Below are 17,987 nucleotides of genomic sequence, written 5' to 3' on the forward strand. Positions count from 1 at the left end.
CTCCTATCTCTGGTGGCCCAGAGAGGAGCCCTCCTGGTTCATCTTCTCCACTCAGTTCTTGGTCCTATTAAAGCTTCTTTTTCCAAACCATGAAAAGCTGACATCGTATCCTTGCAGCTACATGACTTCTTGATTTTGTGTTTTAAACAACACTTTTGAAATAGCAAGGTGGATTTGCATTTCATTTATATACTTATAATTTTTTTATCCAGAAAAATGCATCAACATTTTGTTCGGCTTTGGGTGTTTTTAAGTGAGAGCAGTGATGAGGTTGGGCAGGATGAATAGGCAGGCGATGAGAGGTGGGCAGGGTGGTCCTGCCACAGTGGTTCCCAGGGGACGGGGAGCTGTGGGCAAGGTGACAATTTACCTGAGCCATCTGCACATCATAGTATTCTGTCTGAAGACTGGGGGGTTTCCGGGTCACCTTTCATGTCCTTGGCTGGAAACCAGCCTGGTCATCATTATAGGAGGCAGCAGGGACAACCTGCTGGGAGCCAGTGACCACGTGAAGGGCTGCATGCAGAAGCTCTTGAGGAACTCAAGGGCCAGGACTTCTTGACCGCAGGACTGCCCAGAGCAGAGGCACTAGTCCTGGGGCCTGGCCAGGAGACCGGAAGAACATCCCTGGATTGCCGTGCCTTATGGCCATCTCTCACCCCTCCTCATTCTCCTGGTCACCACCCCGCCACCCCTCTCCCTGGAGCCTCATGATACTGGAAGAAGGTTCCATCACCAGGGTTAGTGGGGAGAATAAAGACCACCTCTCTCACTTTCATATCAGCTCACAGATTTCCTAATAAGGAGGGCCCTTTGTATACTGAAAATCCGTGGACTGCAAGGAGACCCAACCAGTCAATCCCAAAGGAAATAAGCCCTGAGTATTCACTGGAAGGACTGACGATGAAGCTGAAACTCCAATACTTTAGCCACCTGATGTGAAGAACTGACTCCCTGGAAAAGACCCTGAGGCTGGAAAAGATTGAAGGCGGGAGGAGAAGGAGCGACAGAGGATGAGATGGTTAGATAGCATCACTGACTCGATGGACATGAGCTTGAGCAAACTCTCAGGGAGAGGGACAAACTCTCAAGGACAGGGAAGCCTGGCAGTCCATGCGGTTGCAGTCAGACATGACTTAGCGACTGAACAATAACAACAATATATACTTATATATAAATTACACACACACACACACACACATATATATATGAATCACTTTGCTGTATACCTGAAACTAATGCAACACTGTAAATCAACTAATAAATAAACACCCATATAAGTGTATTTCTAGAAAGATGCACAAGTGTCTGAGGGACTGCCCTGAAGGAGCTTGAGTCATTTTGCATCCTTTATTGTATGTGGTGGACTTCTCTTGTATTTGTGCATTACTTTTTTAGCTGTTAAAAGAAAATGAAATTAATTAATTCTTTAAAAAGCTTTCCAGGGATGTGTTTTAGATAAAGAAAAGAAACTAAAATGCATTTATGCTGTACCACTTACATAAAAGAACACGTATAAAAATAAAACTATATTTCTATTTCTATATAGCTAATGTTCAGTTGCTAGCTCATGTTTTACTCTTTGAGACCCCATGGACTGCAGCTCATCAGGCTTCCCTGTCCTTCACTGTCTTCTGGCGTTTGCTCAAATTCATGTCCTTTCAGTCAGTGATGCTATTTAACCATCTCATCCTCTGTCTCCCCCTTCTCCTCCTGCCCTCAATCTTTCCCAGCATCATGTAAATAAATACAGAGGGACATGGCTGAAGGAAGCCTCCCTACCAGTGGGCACTTCTGAGAAGAGGCAGGGTGCAAAGAGATTATTTTCACATGTAAAAAAAATTTACCTTTGAGATACAATGTGAAAAATAAGTGTGTCAGATGAAGGAAGTACACACCTACTTTGATCAAAATGAGTAACATTAAAAATACTGGTATCATAGTATCATTTCCTAATTTATACACACTTAAGTTTATCCCAATAGAACACTGTTGTACCATAAGACTGTTTATTTCACAAGTGATTTTTAATTCTGTAGCCACAGTTTTACATGACCACATCTTGTTATACTTTTTAAACTTTAGATACAAGAGTTTGTTAGGAGGTAAAGGGAAAGACATATTCTTTCTGCGGAACAAATATATCCCATCTAACTTAAAGATGATTAACCTTTTGGATATCAAGAATTGAAATGGCTGGAGTCACCTTTATTTGTAGGTCCCCAAATAGCCCTGAGGTCTAAATAGGAAAATATCTTTTATAAACCGTAACAAAACTCTCACCTCAAAATAAAACGCTATGAAATTTACACAATTATATCCTTATTCAACATTTTTACAATATCCAGAAACCTACCAGATTTTTAGAAATGACAATGGAAGTAGTTTTACATTCAGAAAACAAAGCTTATACCAACATGACATAACCTGAAACCTGGCCCCTGTGCAGAGTGCACGCAATTCTTCACCATCCTTGTTAAAGACACATATCGTCAGACACCCAGCACGTGCCAGGCAGAACGAGGGTTTGAATGAAAAGGATTCCAATGAGATTTGCATTGCCTGTTTGTTTCAATGGGCTCTATTACTCAAATTCCCTGGGATGTCCTAAAGGTTCACAGGGTTACTGGTAACACTGCCAGGTTTCTAGCATCCTTTTCTAGTTTTCATCCAGTTTTGAAAGAGTTATGTGGTTCCAAACCAGCTTCCAGAACGTCTGCTCAGAAACTGGTGTTAAAGTGCTTCAATGTGACCTCCCAAAAATCTGATAAAGCATCAGCACAGGCCACTGCTGGGCCTGCCTGGGTTCATTTAGTTTTTCATCCACATTTTCTTCAAGAACAGGAGAAAAATGTCCCATTATCATGAAGTGATTCTCTCAAAAACCAAACTGCATGAGCGGTGATCAATTAGAGCGTCTCAACACTTGGACAGACTCGGGGAATTCTCAGAGCCTCCGCAGGGTACAGTTCTGCTTCTCAGGTCAGCCTGATACCGAACCATCTGTGACCCCGGGCTTCATGCCTGGTGGAGTTCCCCCCAAGAATCCCCTCTGGATTCTGCCACTCCGTGCCAGGGACGCAGCCAACAGCAGAGAGGACCCAGGCCTGGCTACACAACCTTGTCCAGGAGCCGCCCAGGCCAACACCACCATCCAACAAGGACACCTGGGTGATGACACACTGGTTGTGTTCTGTGCCACACTGGACACACTTGAGGGATCCCGGTGGGGGGTCTTGGGCTGTCTCATCCTCAAATACACTAGGTCATAGCTGACATTCCCTGGGAGCTATAGTGGCAGTCCCCTTCGTGAGCACAAAACCCGAACTCCTTCCAGTGTGTGTGTGTGTATGTGTGCGCGTGCACTCACATCACATCACACGCCTCGACTTGCAGCTGAGAGCCGTCAGACCACTGCAGGGCTTGCCTTTCACAAGAGCCTTATTTCAGGCTGGGTCAGGGGAAGGAGAGATTGAACAGCAGCCATCTCATTCAACTGAGTTCCTCAAAAATGAGCTAAATCAAACCAAGTTGTGGTGGTTTTGGGAGATGGGGCTATTTTGTTTTTCTATTTCTTAAAAAAAAAAAAAAAAAAAAACCTTCCAGTGGACTTCTTCTTAGCTGCTGATTTTAAGTGTTAATGAAGACACACGAATTCAAGGGCACATCCCTGAGCCGCTAACACAAGAGTTGCCCAGAGGTTTGAAACAAATTCTCCAAGCTGGAGCAGGCAGGGCAACCAGGGTTTCAGGAAGAGCTGTTTTGTTGCAAGTTCTTTATAGCAACAGCCTCCCCACCACCGCCCCACACCATGGTCACAATTATGTATCAATTTATGTATCAATGCCAGTTGTCCAGGTGAATGGGACTTTGTTGTTTAATAGCTCCTGATGGATCATCTCGCTTTCCTTCCCAAGAAGACATGGCCCCCCAGGCCTGACTGAAAGGGGCTCGGTGTGAGCCTGCTGCCCAGAACAGCAAGGACCAGACACACAGACCAGAGTCATGAGGGGTCCCGTGAGCCAAGCACCCATAGCCAAGGGCAGAATCCAAACAGTTCTCCATGGGGCTCATGAGCGTGGGTGGCATGTTAGAATGTCCCCAAATACTTAAAAAGTGCCAGCATTTCATTTGACAAAAGACAGTTGCAACTAGAAGCTTACAATAGTTCCTGATCAATCTCAGCACTGCAGGGAATACCTGCATCGTACTGGATATCAGGACAGAAGATGAAACAGCAAGGGGTCCTAGGTGAGCCTGGGACTAGGGCTCATTTCACAGAGCAAGCTGGTACGAAGGATGCAGAGATGGTCTTCTGTCTTAATGTAGTGTGGGTCAGGGGGGAAAACTGTGCCCCTGCCAGAGGCTGTAGGACACAGATCAGCCCTTCTTCTTAGTCTTGGCTCTTCATCCATCCCTCAGGAAGTGCATCTCTTCATAATAATTGGGTATCTGTGACTCTTCCTGGAGACCGCACACTCTGCATCCAGTTCAGGACGTGGTCTGGCCCCACCTTGTGGGATTCAGTTTCAGAGTCTCATCTCCACTCAGTGGACCTTCCAGAGACCTAGCTGGCCACTGACGGAAGTGGGCAGAGGCAGCTTGGACTGACCCGCCCCCTCCCCGCACCCACAAATCCCACTTTCCAAGTGACATCACAAACTCGACCCTCCACCGCAGAAGGAGCGAGTCGCAGGAGGGCCGGAAGTTGAGATGACGACCTAGTGCAATTTCCAAGCCTATTTCTGAGGCTTCTGGTGCCGCCAGGAGCCCGTGGGGAGGCGCAGCAGAAAAAAGTCACAAAGGTTCATAATGTTGTGCATTGCATTCCTCGGGTGTAGCCAAAGACATGGAAGGTCTCTGAACACCGAGGTCATTCCAGCTTTTCCCTCCCCTCTCCCGGCAGTGAGCCTGGCACGGGGCTGACTGTAGAACATGTGATTCACGGGAGCAGAGAGAAAAAACCGTCCTCACACCACACACGCAGGTATCAGACGGGGAGGAACCAGTTCTAGAGGTAAAATCGATGGGCGGCCCATCTGTGTTGTCACAGCCACCTCTTCGTACACAGAGGTTGAATTTTTTTTTTTTTTTCTAAATACAAGGGTTCACTTCCACGAGAGGCAACTGAGAGGCCCTGTGAAGTGACTTCACGTCCACTCCAAAGCCATTTCAGCCGCCAAAATCCCAAGAGTTTCTAAGAATCAAGAAGTCTCAATGGGAGGGGTGATTCCCAGGCATCGCCCTGGGGAAAAAGCAGCACTGACATTATCTTAGAAATATTTCTTCTGTCTAGTGTGATAACAACTCACTCAGATGCTAAAAAGTATTAAAATATACTTCACCTTTCCTCCTAACTCTATTTATATATAAATCCCTGAGAAGGTACCTGTCAAGTTGAAATTCACTATTTACAGTTAATAAACATCAGGAGTGCAAAGCAGACACCGGATCCTCCTTGCTCTGTGCAGCAGGGCGGTGCTCTCATCTGTCAGGTGAAGCTTCAAGTCGCGTCTGACTCTTCGCGACTCCATGGACTATACAGTCCATGGAATTCTCCAGGCCAGAATACTGGAGTGAATAGCCATTCCCTTCTCCAGGGGAATCGTCCCAACCCAGGGATCGAACCCAGGCCTCCCTCATTGCGGGCGGATTCTTTACCAGCTGAGCCACCAGGGAAGCCCCATCTGTCAGGAGAGCAAGCTAAATCTCCCTCCCTAAATGTCAACAAGGTGGTGGGTGGGGCGGAATTCTGCACAAAAGCAGCAGGTGAAATCTGCGGTCCATTCACTCTTGAGTGTCTGGAGGGCATGATACGGCAAGTCATCAGGGACACTGTCGATCTCCCACGACTCCACCACTTTCTGCTCTTTTTAGACCTTTGAGTAGTGGCGCCAGGGATGATCAAGGCATTTTAGCTAAATCTGGAGCAGAAGATAGGCAGAAAACAAAGAATAAGGAGGCAAAAGGGCCAGCAGGGAACTTACATGGTGACAGAGCTGGGGGGGGGGGGGGGCATTGCCCGTCGGTGCCCCCATCCCTGATCGACACTGGAGGAGAGGGAGGGGTGAGCCCTTGGGGAGGAAAGCGCAGCCAACCATTCAAAGCAACCAAAACATATCAACACAAAACATGGTCTTACTGGCCCATCAGGGAGACAAGCCGTGTTTCTCTCCACCTCGGGGCGCCAGCACTCATCTCATCCAAAGGCACTTGGCCAAGCCAAACTCTTAGGCTCAAGGGTGACCCACAGCCAACCACATCAGTGATGTTCAAAGCGGGTCCAGACCTTTGGGCCATTCTTCTTGGGCCCTTCTGGAACTAGGGAGGAATTCACTAAAATCTGACTTTAAAAGATGGATTATCGTCACATCTGCCTCCCATTAGCCTGGGTGCAGCCTGATGGTCTGTTCATCGAGGTTTTTGGAGAGATGAGTGTAAGATGCTCAGTGTCTGATAGTGGGGGGTGGGGCCAAGAGGAGGGACAGCCAGTGCCATGCCGCCCAAATCATGAGATGGATGGGTGCTCGTCGCCACATGGCCAGGGAGCACAATTTCCCCTGTGAATCCAGAGACAGAATAAACGGCTTCCCACTGGTCTGCAATATTTTAAATCTATGGCTTATACGCAGGATAATATTTAAATAAAGTGCTGTTGGTAGTGCATATGTGAAAGATACTCTGCAACCCAGAGAGCCAGAGATTCATTAGTATTTCTCAGCTTTTTGGAGATACAAGTATGGACAGAAAACTCCCACGGAGCGCTCAGGGCCTGGGGCATACCACACCCATGTGCTGCCAAAGTTCCCGAATCTTGGCAAGTCTACAAAGCCTGCATGAGGATGAACTGAACATCAGGGGCTTTCATCAAAGGAAAAATAAAATTCCACACCAGGTATCTGTCAGAACTGAGTCGGGAGGAGGAAGCAACCCAGCTCACTCCAGGAGAATTTGCCAAAAACATGTTTGCTTAACATTCAGCTCTAATCCCTATTTCTCAAAAAATGTATGGCCCACCTGTCAGTAGTTTGCAGAACTCTACACTTTTAGCGTCTCTTTTTACATCTTAAGGATATTTTAATTCAATTGTCTAAGAGCACATAACTTAATTTTGTACTTCTAGTAATAATTTATTAGCGTTGCCCCCATTTTCTTAAACACTTTTTTTCTATTTTTGAGTATGTTCAAGACTTTATATGCAGATTATCTAAAACCCCTTGCTTAAAATGAGCTTAGTTCTAGCAACACATACACTCTCCTATGCAGTCTCATACTTTGACAATTGGGCTTTCTTCATTTTTACCACTGGACGGAAAAGAGAGCTTCAGAAATTCAAGGCAATTTGACTCCTCTGTCTTACTTGATTATTTTGCCGTAAAGCAAATGGCTTTATCCAATAGAAATCTTCGACATCACTTAATCCAAATAAGGACGTGTGGTGCTTTTGAGCACCCCCAAGGAGATGGAAAGGCCAAGCCCCCCAATAAAAAAAGCAAAAGGGGGCCGACAGGAGGAGAATGCCACAAATTCTATGTGAAACAGAATAGAGATAGCACAAATAATTATTGCTAGAAACAGTATTTTAAACAAAGGGTCTTCAGACAAATGCATGAAGACCGTCATAAATATTTACAAACAGCCCTGTCACTGGTCAAGTGCTGTAAGTCTGATCATAACTGAAAAATACAAAACTATACAGAAAATGTCCTTTGGATAAACTGGTCTTAAATTTTTCTGCACTGAGGTTCTAAGGGGGGCTTCTCTGCTGGCTCAGTGGTCGAGTTTTAGGTAGAATGCCCACTACGAATACTGATTGCTGGGGGAACTGGTTTCAGGCGATTCAATTAGGGCTTGGCCCAGTTCACTCTTGAGTGCAGCCTGAACAAACAGGAACGTTTTCTGGGCCGCGAAGGGAGCCTGTGCACCCTGGGAGGTGTTGTGCGTAAAATGCAAGGGCGGGGCGGGGGCGCACACTTCCAGGGAGGACCGCACCCAGCGCCCCGCCGCCTCCCCCAGGGCTCCCGGCAGTTTCGCATGCCCGGCCGGCGGGCTCTGCGTCCTGCCTCGCCCCCGCGCGCCGGACACACTCCCCTCACGTCCTTTTTCTCCAGGACGACGTCCGCTTTTCCTTCTGCGCGGCGGCCAGCCGCTGCTTCTCCGCCTCCTCCGCCTTCCGCTTCTCCTCCTTGGCCTCCTTGTACCGCCACTTGGGCAGCTGCAGGTGGCTGCTGTCCTTGGTGCTGCCCCGGGCCGCCCGCTCGGGCTGGAAGGTGGGCGCGGGCGCCTTGCTGACACGCACCTTGGGGATGGTCATGCCGGGCCGCACGCTGCTCCGCCGCAACAGCTGCAGGGGCAGGAGGCTGGCCCTCCGGGGGGCGGCCGGCGGCTGCGAAGACGCGAGGCCGGCTCTGGGGGCCTCCTCTTTGGAGACCCCCACAGCCTGGGAAGTCTGGGATTGCGGCTCGGGGCCCTCCCCCTTGTCCCTTTCCTGGGCTTGCGTGTCCGGATCCCCTCGCGATGCCAGGATCTCCTGCACAGCCAGCCGCCTTTTGCCCACACAGGGGGGACTCTCGGGGCACACGGTCTGGCAGACGATGGCCACGGCGGGGCTGTAGAGGCTCGTGGTCATCTTGACCATGTGGTCCAGGGCCCCCCCATCCTCCAGGCCTTGGCGCGAGCGGGAGGTCAGCGTGGACCGCACAAAATCCGTGAGCTTCTGCAAGCAGCTCTTGGATCCCGCGGGCTTCTGACCCGCTTCCAGGGCCAGTGGCAGCTCTGGCTTGTACTTTTCCCCAAACTGCTCCGGGCAGGGTCGCTCCAGTAGCCTCTGGATGAGCCGAACCGCTTCAAACCGTCCGGTGTAGGTAGCCCACTCCTGGGAGGACATCCCCCGGCGGGAGTCCCTGGCGTGGACATCCGCCCCTGAAAACCAGAAAGAGAAAATAGGAATGGGTGGGTGCAAGCAGGCCTTTTCCTTTCCACAGACAGAAAACAAAAGACACAGAAGACGGAGACATCTGCCTCTGCCTTGGAGCTGGGCCACCTGATGAACCCACACCTGACTGTCACCTCCGGCATTTACTATTATAACACAACCCACCTTTAAGTGCCCGACTTCATGGTTTGTGCTGTGCTTAGTCACTCAGTTGTGTCTGACTCTCTGTGACTCCATTTACCATAGTCTGCCAGCCTCCTCTGTCCAGGCAAGAATACTGGGGTGGCTTGTCATTCCCTTCTCCAGCGGATCTTCCCAAGCGAGGGATCAAACCTGGGTCTTCTGCCTCGGCATGCAGGTTCTGTACCACTAGCACCACTTGTAAAGCCCCTCCTTCCTATAAAGAAAACTGCCTAAACTCAGGACCTAAACTGTGGAATTTTTTTTTTTCATATAGAAATAAGACTTCATGGCTTTCTAGCAATGGAGAGACAGGTGGTTTGTAACACCTGGTGGATGCTACTAGAATGTTCTAAAAATACTACCAGTAACTGTCACTGGCAAAGCATTTGCTGTCCTATTTATCTATCAACTCTCCTTTTCCTCCAAGATCTCACTCCTGGAGGTTATGATTCTTATTTTTGCAGGAAGTGTGTGTTTGTTCACTTTGGGTGCTTCAGGTTAGCTGGTCACGGGTCTGTCGTCTTTACCAGACTATGGGCTTCCAGGACAGAGGCACATCTTAGTTGTTTTTGCTTTCTGAACACATATCATTCTGACTGGTGGAAGGCATGCATTTAATACACGTCTGTTACAATGGATGCCAGTCATGGTCGCTGAGGGCACTTCCTGAGTCCTCAAAGCTGATAAGAGAGAAGTGTCCAGACCTGGGTCCTGACCCACAATAGTCTGCGCTTCCCCCTACCCTGCAGGGAGGCCTCCTCCTCTGTGAACTTTCTGTGTCGACACAGCCCAGGTCTAGTGCTCAGGGATTTAATCCCACAGTAATCTAAGTGTACTGTGAAAGTGTTTTGTACATGCAATCAGCATCCACAATCACTTGACTTTAGGTCAAAGAGATTAGCACCCAAAATGTGGGTGAGCCTCCTTCAACTAGCTGAAGAACTTAGAACAAAAGCTGACGTTTTCAGGAGAAGAAAGAATTCAGCCTCAAGACTGTAGCATCCACTCCTGCCCAAGTCTCCAGGATCCTGGCATGTCCTGCAGATTACAGGCTTACCAATGCCAATTTCCCTAATACTTGTTGCTGTTCAGTTGCTCAGTCGTGTCCAACACTTTGCAACTCTATGGACTGTAGCACGCCAGGCTTCCCTATCCTTCACTGTCTCCCGAAGTTTGCCCAAAGGCATGTCCATTGAGTCGGTGACACCATCCAACCATCTCATCCTCTGTCATCCCCTTCTCCACCCGCCTTCAGTCTTTCCCAGCATCAGGGTCTTTTCCAATGAGTTAGCTCTTCACATCAGGTGGCCAAAGGATTCAACCTTCAGCTTCAGCATCAGTCCTTCCAATAAATATTCAGGGTTGATTTCTTTTAGGATTGATGGGTTTGATCTCCTTGCAGTCCAAGGGGCTCTCAAGAGTCTTCTCTAGAACCACAGTTCCAAAGCATCAATTCTTCGGAGCTCAGCCTTCTTTATGGTCCAACTCTCACATCCATACATGACTACTGGGAAAAAAAAAAACCTCCCTAAAATAATTCTCTTATTATATATTTCCCACCCATTCTGTCTTTCTGGAGAAATCTGCCTCCTACATCTCCCTTACACAAGTCACTTTGTTCACAAATCTCCCCATATCACCAACTGCCCCTCCTAATACTGCAAAGTTAATCTTCAATTCAACTTGACAAAATGTTTGTAAGTTTCAGTAAAAGAGAAATTAATAAGGAATTGCTGCTCAGTTAATCTTGGTCCAATCTCAGTCATATATTAAAAATCATTCAAGATTTCAAGTCCCCTTAGTCATATTTCCACTGGCAAAACAATGTGGGGAAATAGGGCAGTTATCTAGCCTGCAAGCTCTGCAGAGACCAGTCTTGGAAGAGGCTTCTGCATGTACATCCCACATAGACTGGAGTGTCCGACACGCGAAGGCTGGTGAATAAGCACTGAATAGAGGAGGAGGGGTCTCAGTGGCTCCCTTGCCCTGCAGCCCCCATGGCCCATGGCCTAGGCAGACCCAACTCACCTGAGTTCGCCCAGTAACACTCTTAATTCTGTGACACATTAAAGAATCACCATATTAGAAGAGTGGTAATTATTTGAAACTGGAAATCAGGATGGAACTCATTAGCTAGAGTACAATTTATAAACTGACTCAAATGAAAAGGGGGCAGTAAAAATGTCATTGCAAAAAATAGATGACACATTAAGCCTTAATTAATTGCATGTCACTTGAAAAGGAGCAAACTGCAAAATTAAAATCTTAATGAACACTGCCTGAAAGAGACCTTTTTCAAATGCTAATGGAAAACTAAAGGAACAGCTGTCAAAAGTTGAGTGTGCCTCTTCCTCTCCAAAATCATCTTGGAAAGTACAAACACTCGAAAGAACAAAGGCCATTCTGACTGTAGTGCCGCCCAAGAGTCTTGAATACTGCTACAAATGAGGGATTCACTTCCTTAAGAAATCACTGTGATTCAGGGTAATATTAAAGGCCTGGACACAGTCATTAAATCAGGACAGACAAGAACTCTCTCAGAGAGTATGGAGCAGCTCTGAAAGGCCAGTGTACCGGTCTCCTGCCCAGGAGACTCTTGGTATCCTCACCCTCACCCCCACCCCCCTGTTGGTTCACCCAGGGCTTCAGCAGTGTAGACAAGAGCTGAGCTCCTGACAGTCAGTTCATTTGCTACCAAGTTGGGTGCTGTGAGTTGTCTGTACGGGATCCTCTATTTTATTCAAGGCAGCAACTACTCAGTTCTAGGCAGTCCACCATCACTGGTCTAACCCTGAGTTTCAAAACCTCAGAACTATTTGAACTGTGGTGTTTGAGAAGACTGAGAGTCCCTTGGACTGCAAGGAGATCAAACCAGTCCTTCCTAAAGGAAATCAGTCCTGAATATTCATTCGAAAGACTGATGCTGAAGCTGAAACTCCAATCCTTTGGCCACCTGATGCGAAGAGCCAACTCACTGGAAAAGACCCTGATGCTGGGAAAGACTGAAGGCAGGAGATGAAGGGGATGACAGGATGAGACGGTTGGATGGCATCACTGACTCAACGGACACGAGTCTGAGCGATCTCTGGGAGGTGGGGAAGGACAGGGAAGCCTGGCGTGCTGCAGTCCATGGGGTCACAAAGAGTCGGACGCGACTGTGCACCTGAACAACAACAACACTGACATTTGGGCCAGATGACTATATGTGGAGGAGGCTCTCCTGTGCATCACTGCAGGACTTCAAACAGCATCCCTGGTCTCTGCCCACTAGATGCCACTAGCACTCCACCAGTTGTGACAGCCAAAAGTGTCCCCCGAGGAACCACATACATCTCCACCCCACTGAGGATCAGAGTTCTAACCTCTCTGACCTGCGATCTTGTTTTCCATTTTCCCAGCCTCCCTTACAACTGGTCAGGGAGCCCCAAAGAGAAGGCCATTGCGTCCCTGATCAAAGGGACCTCTGGGACTTCCTTGGTGGTCCAGTGGCTAAGAATCCGCCTGCCATTGCAGGAGTCACACAGGTTCAATCCCCGGTCTGGGAACTAAGATCTCACACCGAGGGACAACTACACCCTGGGCACCTCAACTAGAGGGTAGCCCTTAGAGCTACAACTACTGACACCCACGTGCTCCAGAGCCAACACTCTACAGCAAGAGAAGCCCCAGCGATGAGAAGCCCACACACCTCAACTAGACGGTAGCCCCCGCTTGCTACAAACAGAGCAAGCCCACACAGAGCAACAAAGACCCAGTACAGCCATAAATAAACAAAGTGATTAAGTTTAGAAAAGGGGGCCACGTTATCAGTGATGCTGCTTTCCTGTCCGAGACACGGATCTGAGACTGGCGCTCCGGTGAGCATCCCAGCTCTTCATGAGGTGACCAGTCAACAGGGAGGGGTGGGGGGTGGAGGTGTGGAGAGTGTGGGGGCAATGCTGGGTCAAGAAAAGGATAGAGGAAGAAACCTGGATCTGTGATGTTCTCAGGGAGTCAGGGCCAGCTCTGTTGTGTGACTTCTAGTGAGCTGAGACAAGTAGATGCTTGCTTTATTTAATCAACAGTCAAGTCGGGGTTTCTGTTACTGGAAGAGGCAAACCTCCTAAAAGGGACTAACGGAAGACAATCTACCTTCTGTTGCTCATTCTTAGGACCCTTTTCCCCAAGAGTCAAGGCCGGGTCCATGGGACCAGCAGGAGGTAGGCAGAGCCCAGGATGCATCACTTCCTTTCCTATGTCTCTGTAAGCCCCCAACCCCATGTGATGTGCTAAGACGCTTCAGTCATGTCTGATGTGTAACCCCATGGACTGTAGACTGTGCAACCCCATGGACTGTTGACAGGTTCCTCTCTCCATAGGATTCTCCAGGCAAGAATACAAGAGAGGGTTGCATGCCCTCCTTCAGAGGATCTTCCCCACCCAGGGTTTGAACCTGGGTCTCCTGCACTGCAGGCGTATTCTTTACCATCTGAGCCACCCTAGGAAGTCTATCCCCGAGCAACCCACCCTTCAAACGAAGGCCCCACTCCAGTTCTGCCCAGCCCCACCCCCACAAGGGGCCTTTCTGCTCATGTTAGACATGAGTGGGTCCCTGCTCCATCCTGGAATGGGGGGGGGGGGGGTGTGTGGTCATCTTTCCCTCCCCACCTAGACACAGGTGATTACAACACACCCAGACAGCTTCCCCTTTTGTGGTCAAGGACCGTTAAGTTTCCAGCCTTATCAGAACAAAACAAGGTAAAACCACCGGCACAGGCCGGCGCAGGCGCACGGAGACCTGAAAGGTGACTCACAGTAACCCTGCGTTCATTATGCCGCATTTGTAATAAATCAGCATTGCGTGTTTGCCCTCCCCCCGCCCCCCAACCCCCTGGGGTTTCACTTGGGTGCTTGTGACTAAGCGCCTGCGGGCAACGAGGAAGTTACAGAACCTACAGCTGTCCATCAACCTGTCGTCAAATTACGCAGAACGTAAGGCGGGATTTTCCACCCCGCAAAAGCAACGCTACCCCGTAGTCGAGGGGCGGCGTCTGGTTTCCCTTCTCTCCCTCAGGCGCAGGCGCGTACGTTTGCTTTGCTCAGGAAAACTCTTGCTCCTTACAACTGCTCCGTGTCTCTCAACTGAATTCTTTCTCATCAAGAGGACAAGCACTGAGGGAATTACTGTTTTCTGGCAGTGACGGTCACACAAGATCACTGTGGACCAGCCCTTCCAGGCCTCCTCCTGGACCACCTCCAGCCTGTATCTCGGGCACTTGGGGTGTAATCAATACGATATATTCAATATGATACGATATTCTATGTGATATTCAACATGATATGCTATTCATATGAATAGGATATATTCAATATATTAATCAACATGATACCTTGGGGTATAATCAATATGATAAATCAGGAGGCAGGGTCATCAGGAAGAGCCCTTAAAGGCAGGGGTCCCACCCCATCCCCAGGCACTTTAGTCTGAGAGGTCTCAGCAGCGCTGATTCCCACGTGCCCACCCGGTAACTCACATGGCTTCGTTTTCCAGTCTTCCCAGTCTGGCTTCCTTATCCCTGACTGGCTTCCTGCGGTGACTTTCTCTAACAAATACTTGCCCCTGGTCTCACTTTCTAGAACAAGTACTTCCGTGTCCTTGTCTCACAGCTGGCTTTCGTGGGTGCCCAGGCTGAGACCATGCCCTCGATGATAGAAAATCCCTGATTTTTTGGTCCTTTCTCTGCTTAATAACTTGAAACCATTCCAACTTAATTATGGGAAATCCATGTTTTCCTCTACAAGCAGAAAGAAAACTCTCTGGGGACATCGTATCCTTCGGCTTTCCGGAAACACACAGTCAGGGCTTGCCTACAACAAGGATGAGGATGTGATCAGCAGCGGTAATGCCTCTGCTTGTTAAACGAGCCTCCTCCACCTTCCTGTCTGTTTTGTTCCCCACACTCACAGGGAAACTCGGAGCTTTTGTTTGCTTGTGTTTGCTCCCCAGGTGCCGCAGCAATGACACACGTCAGGTATGAAAACCAGCTCTCTTAAGCAAGTCTGGGACCTGACAACTTCCGCTGGGTTCTGCTTCTCTTCAGAGATAATCACATCTTCCTTACGGTTCTCGGAGCCACTTATTAAACAGACCCGTTACTTAGGGGCATTAATATTCCACTGAATTAACAAGATTCTGCAGTCAGCACCACCCAGCCCCAACCCCACTGTGATATCAGCAGAGCTGACAGTTCTCCTTAGGAAGCCAAAAATGAAAGAGCCAACAGGTGAGCTTTTTAGAACCTAGTTATATTTTTATTAAAAGCCTAAGTTTTGGTAATTCTGACATTACCTTGTTCTGCCTGACAAGGTAAGATAAGAGCTCATAGGCACTCATAGGTTATGAACTATTGGAAAATCTAAACAGTTTAGGGGTGGCATTCAATTCAATGATTCATCATTTCTAAAAGGAAATAGTTCTTATTAAATATAATGAAATTCAACCCAGATTCAGAAAGACACTCAGGTTCAGAAGAATACTGAACTCAAAAAAATGAAAATGAGATACACAATTTTATCCTAATCATTATTATGTAGTAATGCAAAATGCCTTTTGCTTTTAAAATGATCACAGGATGACCTGATTCTGTACTTTGCTCTTAGCTGTACATAAACATCAATCCAAAAGCAATACTCAGATTTTATGATCTTTACAGGCTTTAGTTTTTCTTAATAAATTCAAATGGAAATAAGAAGACTTTAAAAGATTGATGCCAACTGTTTAAATATCTCAACAAGTATCCTTATTGCTATGTATCAAATTCAGAAAAGACATTCAATCACATATTGTTTTCTCTTCTAAAACAAACACACACACACATCTACTGGAAGAGAAAAACGTAACCCGCTTTCCTGGGGAAAAGTAGAAGATAACTTAGTGGCAACAGCAGAAAATGAAAATATTCTAAAGTTAAACAACAAAAGCCTTAGAGGGCAGTCAAAAGCTTCCTGAAAAAAGGTGTCAGATTCTCTCTTCACTTTCCCTATCGTTTCCCATTTGCTTCATATCAGTGGCTTTCAACAACAGTCGACTTTCACAATAGGGGACATTTGGCAACGTCCAGAGATATTTTTGGTTGTCAAAACCAAGAGGTGCTACAGTCACCTAGCGAGCAGAGGCCAGGGGTGCTGCTAAACAGCCTGCAATTCACAGGACTGCCCAACCCTGAAGAATCACCTGGCCCCAGTGTCGACAGGACCAGGATTGAGAAACCCGAGTTACAAGCTCATTACCTTCCATAAGAAAGTAAAGTATCTCATCATAAGGATATTTTCAAAGGGAAAAGTATCCCATAGTTTTTCATTTAACAAATCATATTAAACACACAAAGTCACTAATAACCGACTTCCTTGGTGTTACCCTCCCTTGGTGGAGGGGAATCTGCCTGCCAAGGCATGGGACACGAGCTTGATCCCTGGTCGGGGAAGACCCCACATGCTGGAGCAACTAAGTCCGTGCTCCACAACTACTGAGCCTGTGCTCTAGAGGCAACTACTGAAGCCTGCGAGCCCTGGAGCCCGTGCTCCCCAAGGAGAGATGCGACTGCAATGAGAAGCCCTCGAACTGCAAGGAAAAGCAGCCCCCACTCGCCACAAAGAAAGCCGATGCACAGCAACGAAGACCCAGCACAGCCAAAAATAAATGAATAACATAAAATAAAATAAATAAAATTTCTTTAAATAATAAAATCCATAATAACAATAATGATGACCAAATCTTCCCTGGTGGCTCAGATGGTGAAGAATCCACCTGCAATGCAGGAGACCCTGGTTCAATCCCTGAGTCAGGAAGATGCCCTGGAGAAGGGAATGGCAACCCACTCCAGTATTCTTGCCTGGAGAATCCCATGGACAGAGGAGCCTTTGTGCGTGGGATCACAAAGAGTAAGGCACGACTGAGCAACTAACAATTTCACACTTTTTACTTTTTCAACCATTACCGACGGCTTCCTCCATTCCAGGCAACCGTCAGAGTCATGTGTGAACTCAGTCCGTCCCCATCTCGACGCTCGGCAGTAACTACGGACGGCCGCTGAATATCACAGAAGAAACAGGCCTGGGGGAGGAGGTGATTGGCCTTGTGTGTAGAGAGGCTGAACGGAGGAGCTGGAATTTGACACCAGGGTCCAGTTGGCTCTATGGATCTTTCTGCTCTGACCATGTTCAGTCCAGGGATGTGGGCCCTAGAGGTTTGTACCCGTGAGGGATTATTCTGGGGGTTGTGATCACGCAGGTGGGAACAGGAAAGGATGAAACCTAATGCCAAATTTGTTAACCAAATAACAGAGGAAAAGGGGGAAAACACATTAGCATTACACTGTCTTAAGCAGGCCCATCTCTCCTGAGATCTGAAAAATGGTTCTGAGATCCTATAACTGCCTGAAACCTGCACCAGACCCAGGAAAAGAGAAAGACAGGAAAGCCCATGCAAGGTCTAGAGTGATTAGGAGGCAACTCATCTAAAAGCAAGAGGGCTTGTAATTCAAATGAATTCACTGGGGGAAATTCCTGGATCGACATGGTAAGATTTGGTGGTGAAAGTAAATGGCTACACTCAACTGTAAGATCCAGAAGTAGTAAAAGCAGATGAAGGACCCCCCAAACACAAAAGCATCATAATCACCACTTAATTAGGAGGAACCATCCCTCCCCAATGTTCCTGATAAACTTCGTGGAAACTGATTGCTGTTGTTTAATTGCTAAGTCGTGTCTGACTCTTTGCAACCCCATGGACAGAGTAGCCCGTCAGGCCCCTCTGTCCCTGGGATTTTCTAGGCAAGAATATTAGAGTGGGTTGCCACTTCCTCCTCCAGGCATCTTCCTGACCCAACGA

At 47.8% G+C, this 17,987-nt stretch overlaps 1 protein-coding gene across 1 annotated transcript in view; it reads right to left on the minus strand.

Annotated features, from left to right (window-relative positions):
- Nucleotides 1–2,009: 2,009 nt before the first annotated feature.
- ANKRD33B (ankyrin repeat domain 33B) overlaps nucleotides 2,010–17,987 on the minus strand; it is a 101,975-nt gene continuing 85,997 nt past the window's right edge. The window contains exon 4 of the mRNA XM_052659116.1: nucleotides 2,010–8,922. Coding sequence (XP_052515076.1) covers nucleotides 8,093–8,922 — 830 coding nt within the window. The 3' untranslated portion in view covers nucleotides 2,010–8,092. The remainder of the gene's footprint in view (nucleotides 8,923–17,987) is intronic.

This window comes from Budorcas taxicolor, chromosome 20 (genome assembly GCF_023091745.1).
Source record: "Budorcas taxicolor isolate Tak-1 chromosome 20, Takin1.1, whole genome shotgun sequence".
In the NCBI taxonomy this organism is placed as follows: domain Eukaryota; kingdom Metazoa; phylum Chordata; class Mammalia; order Artiodactyla; family Bovidae; genus Budorcas; species Budorcas taxicolor.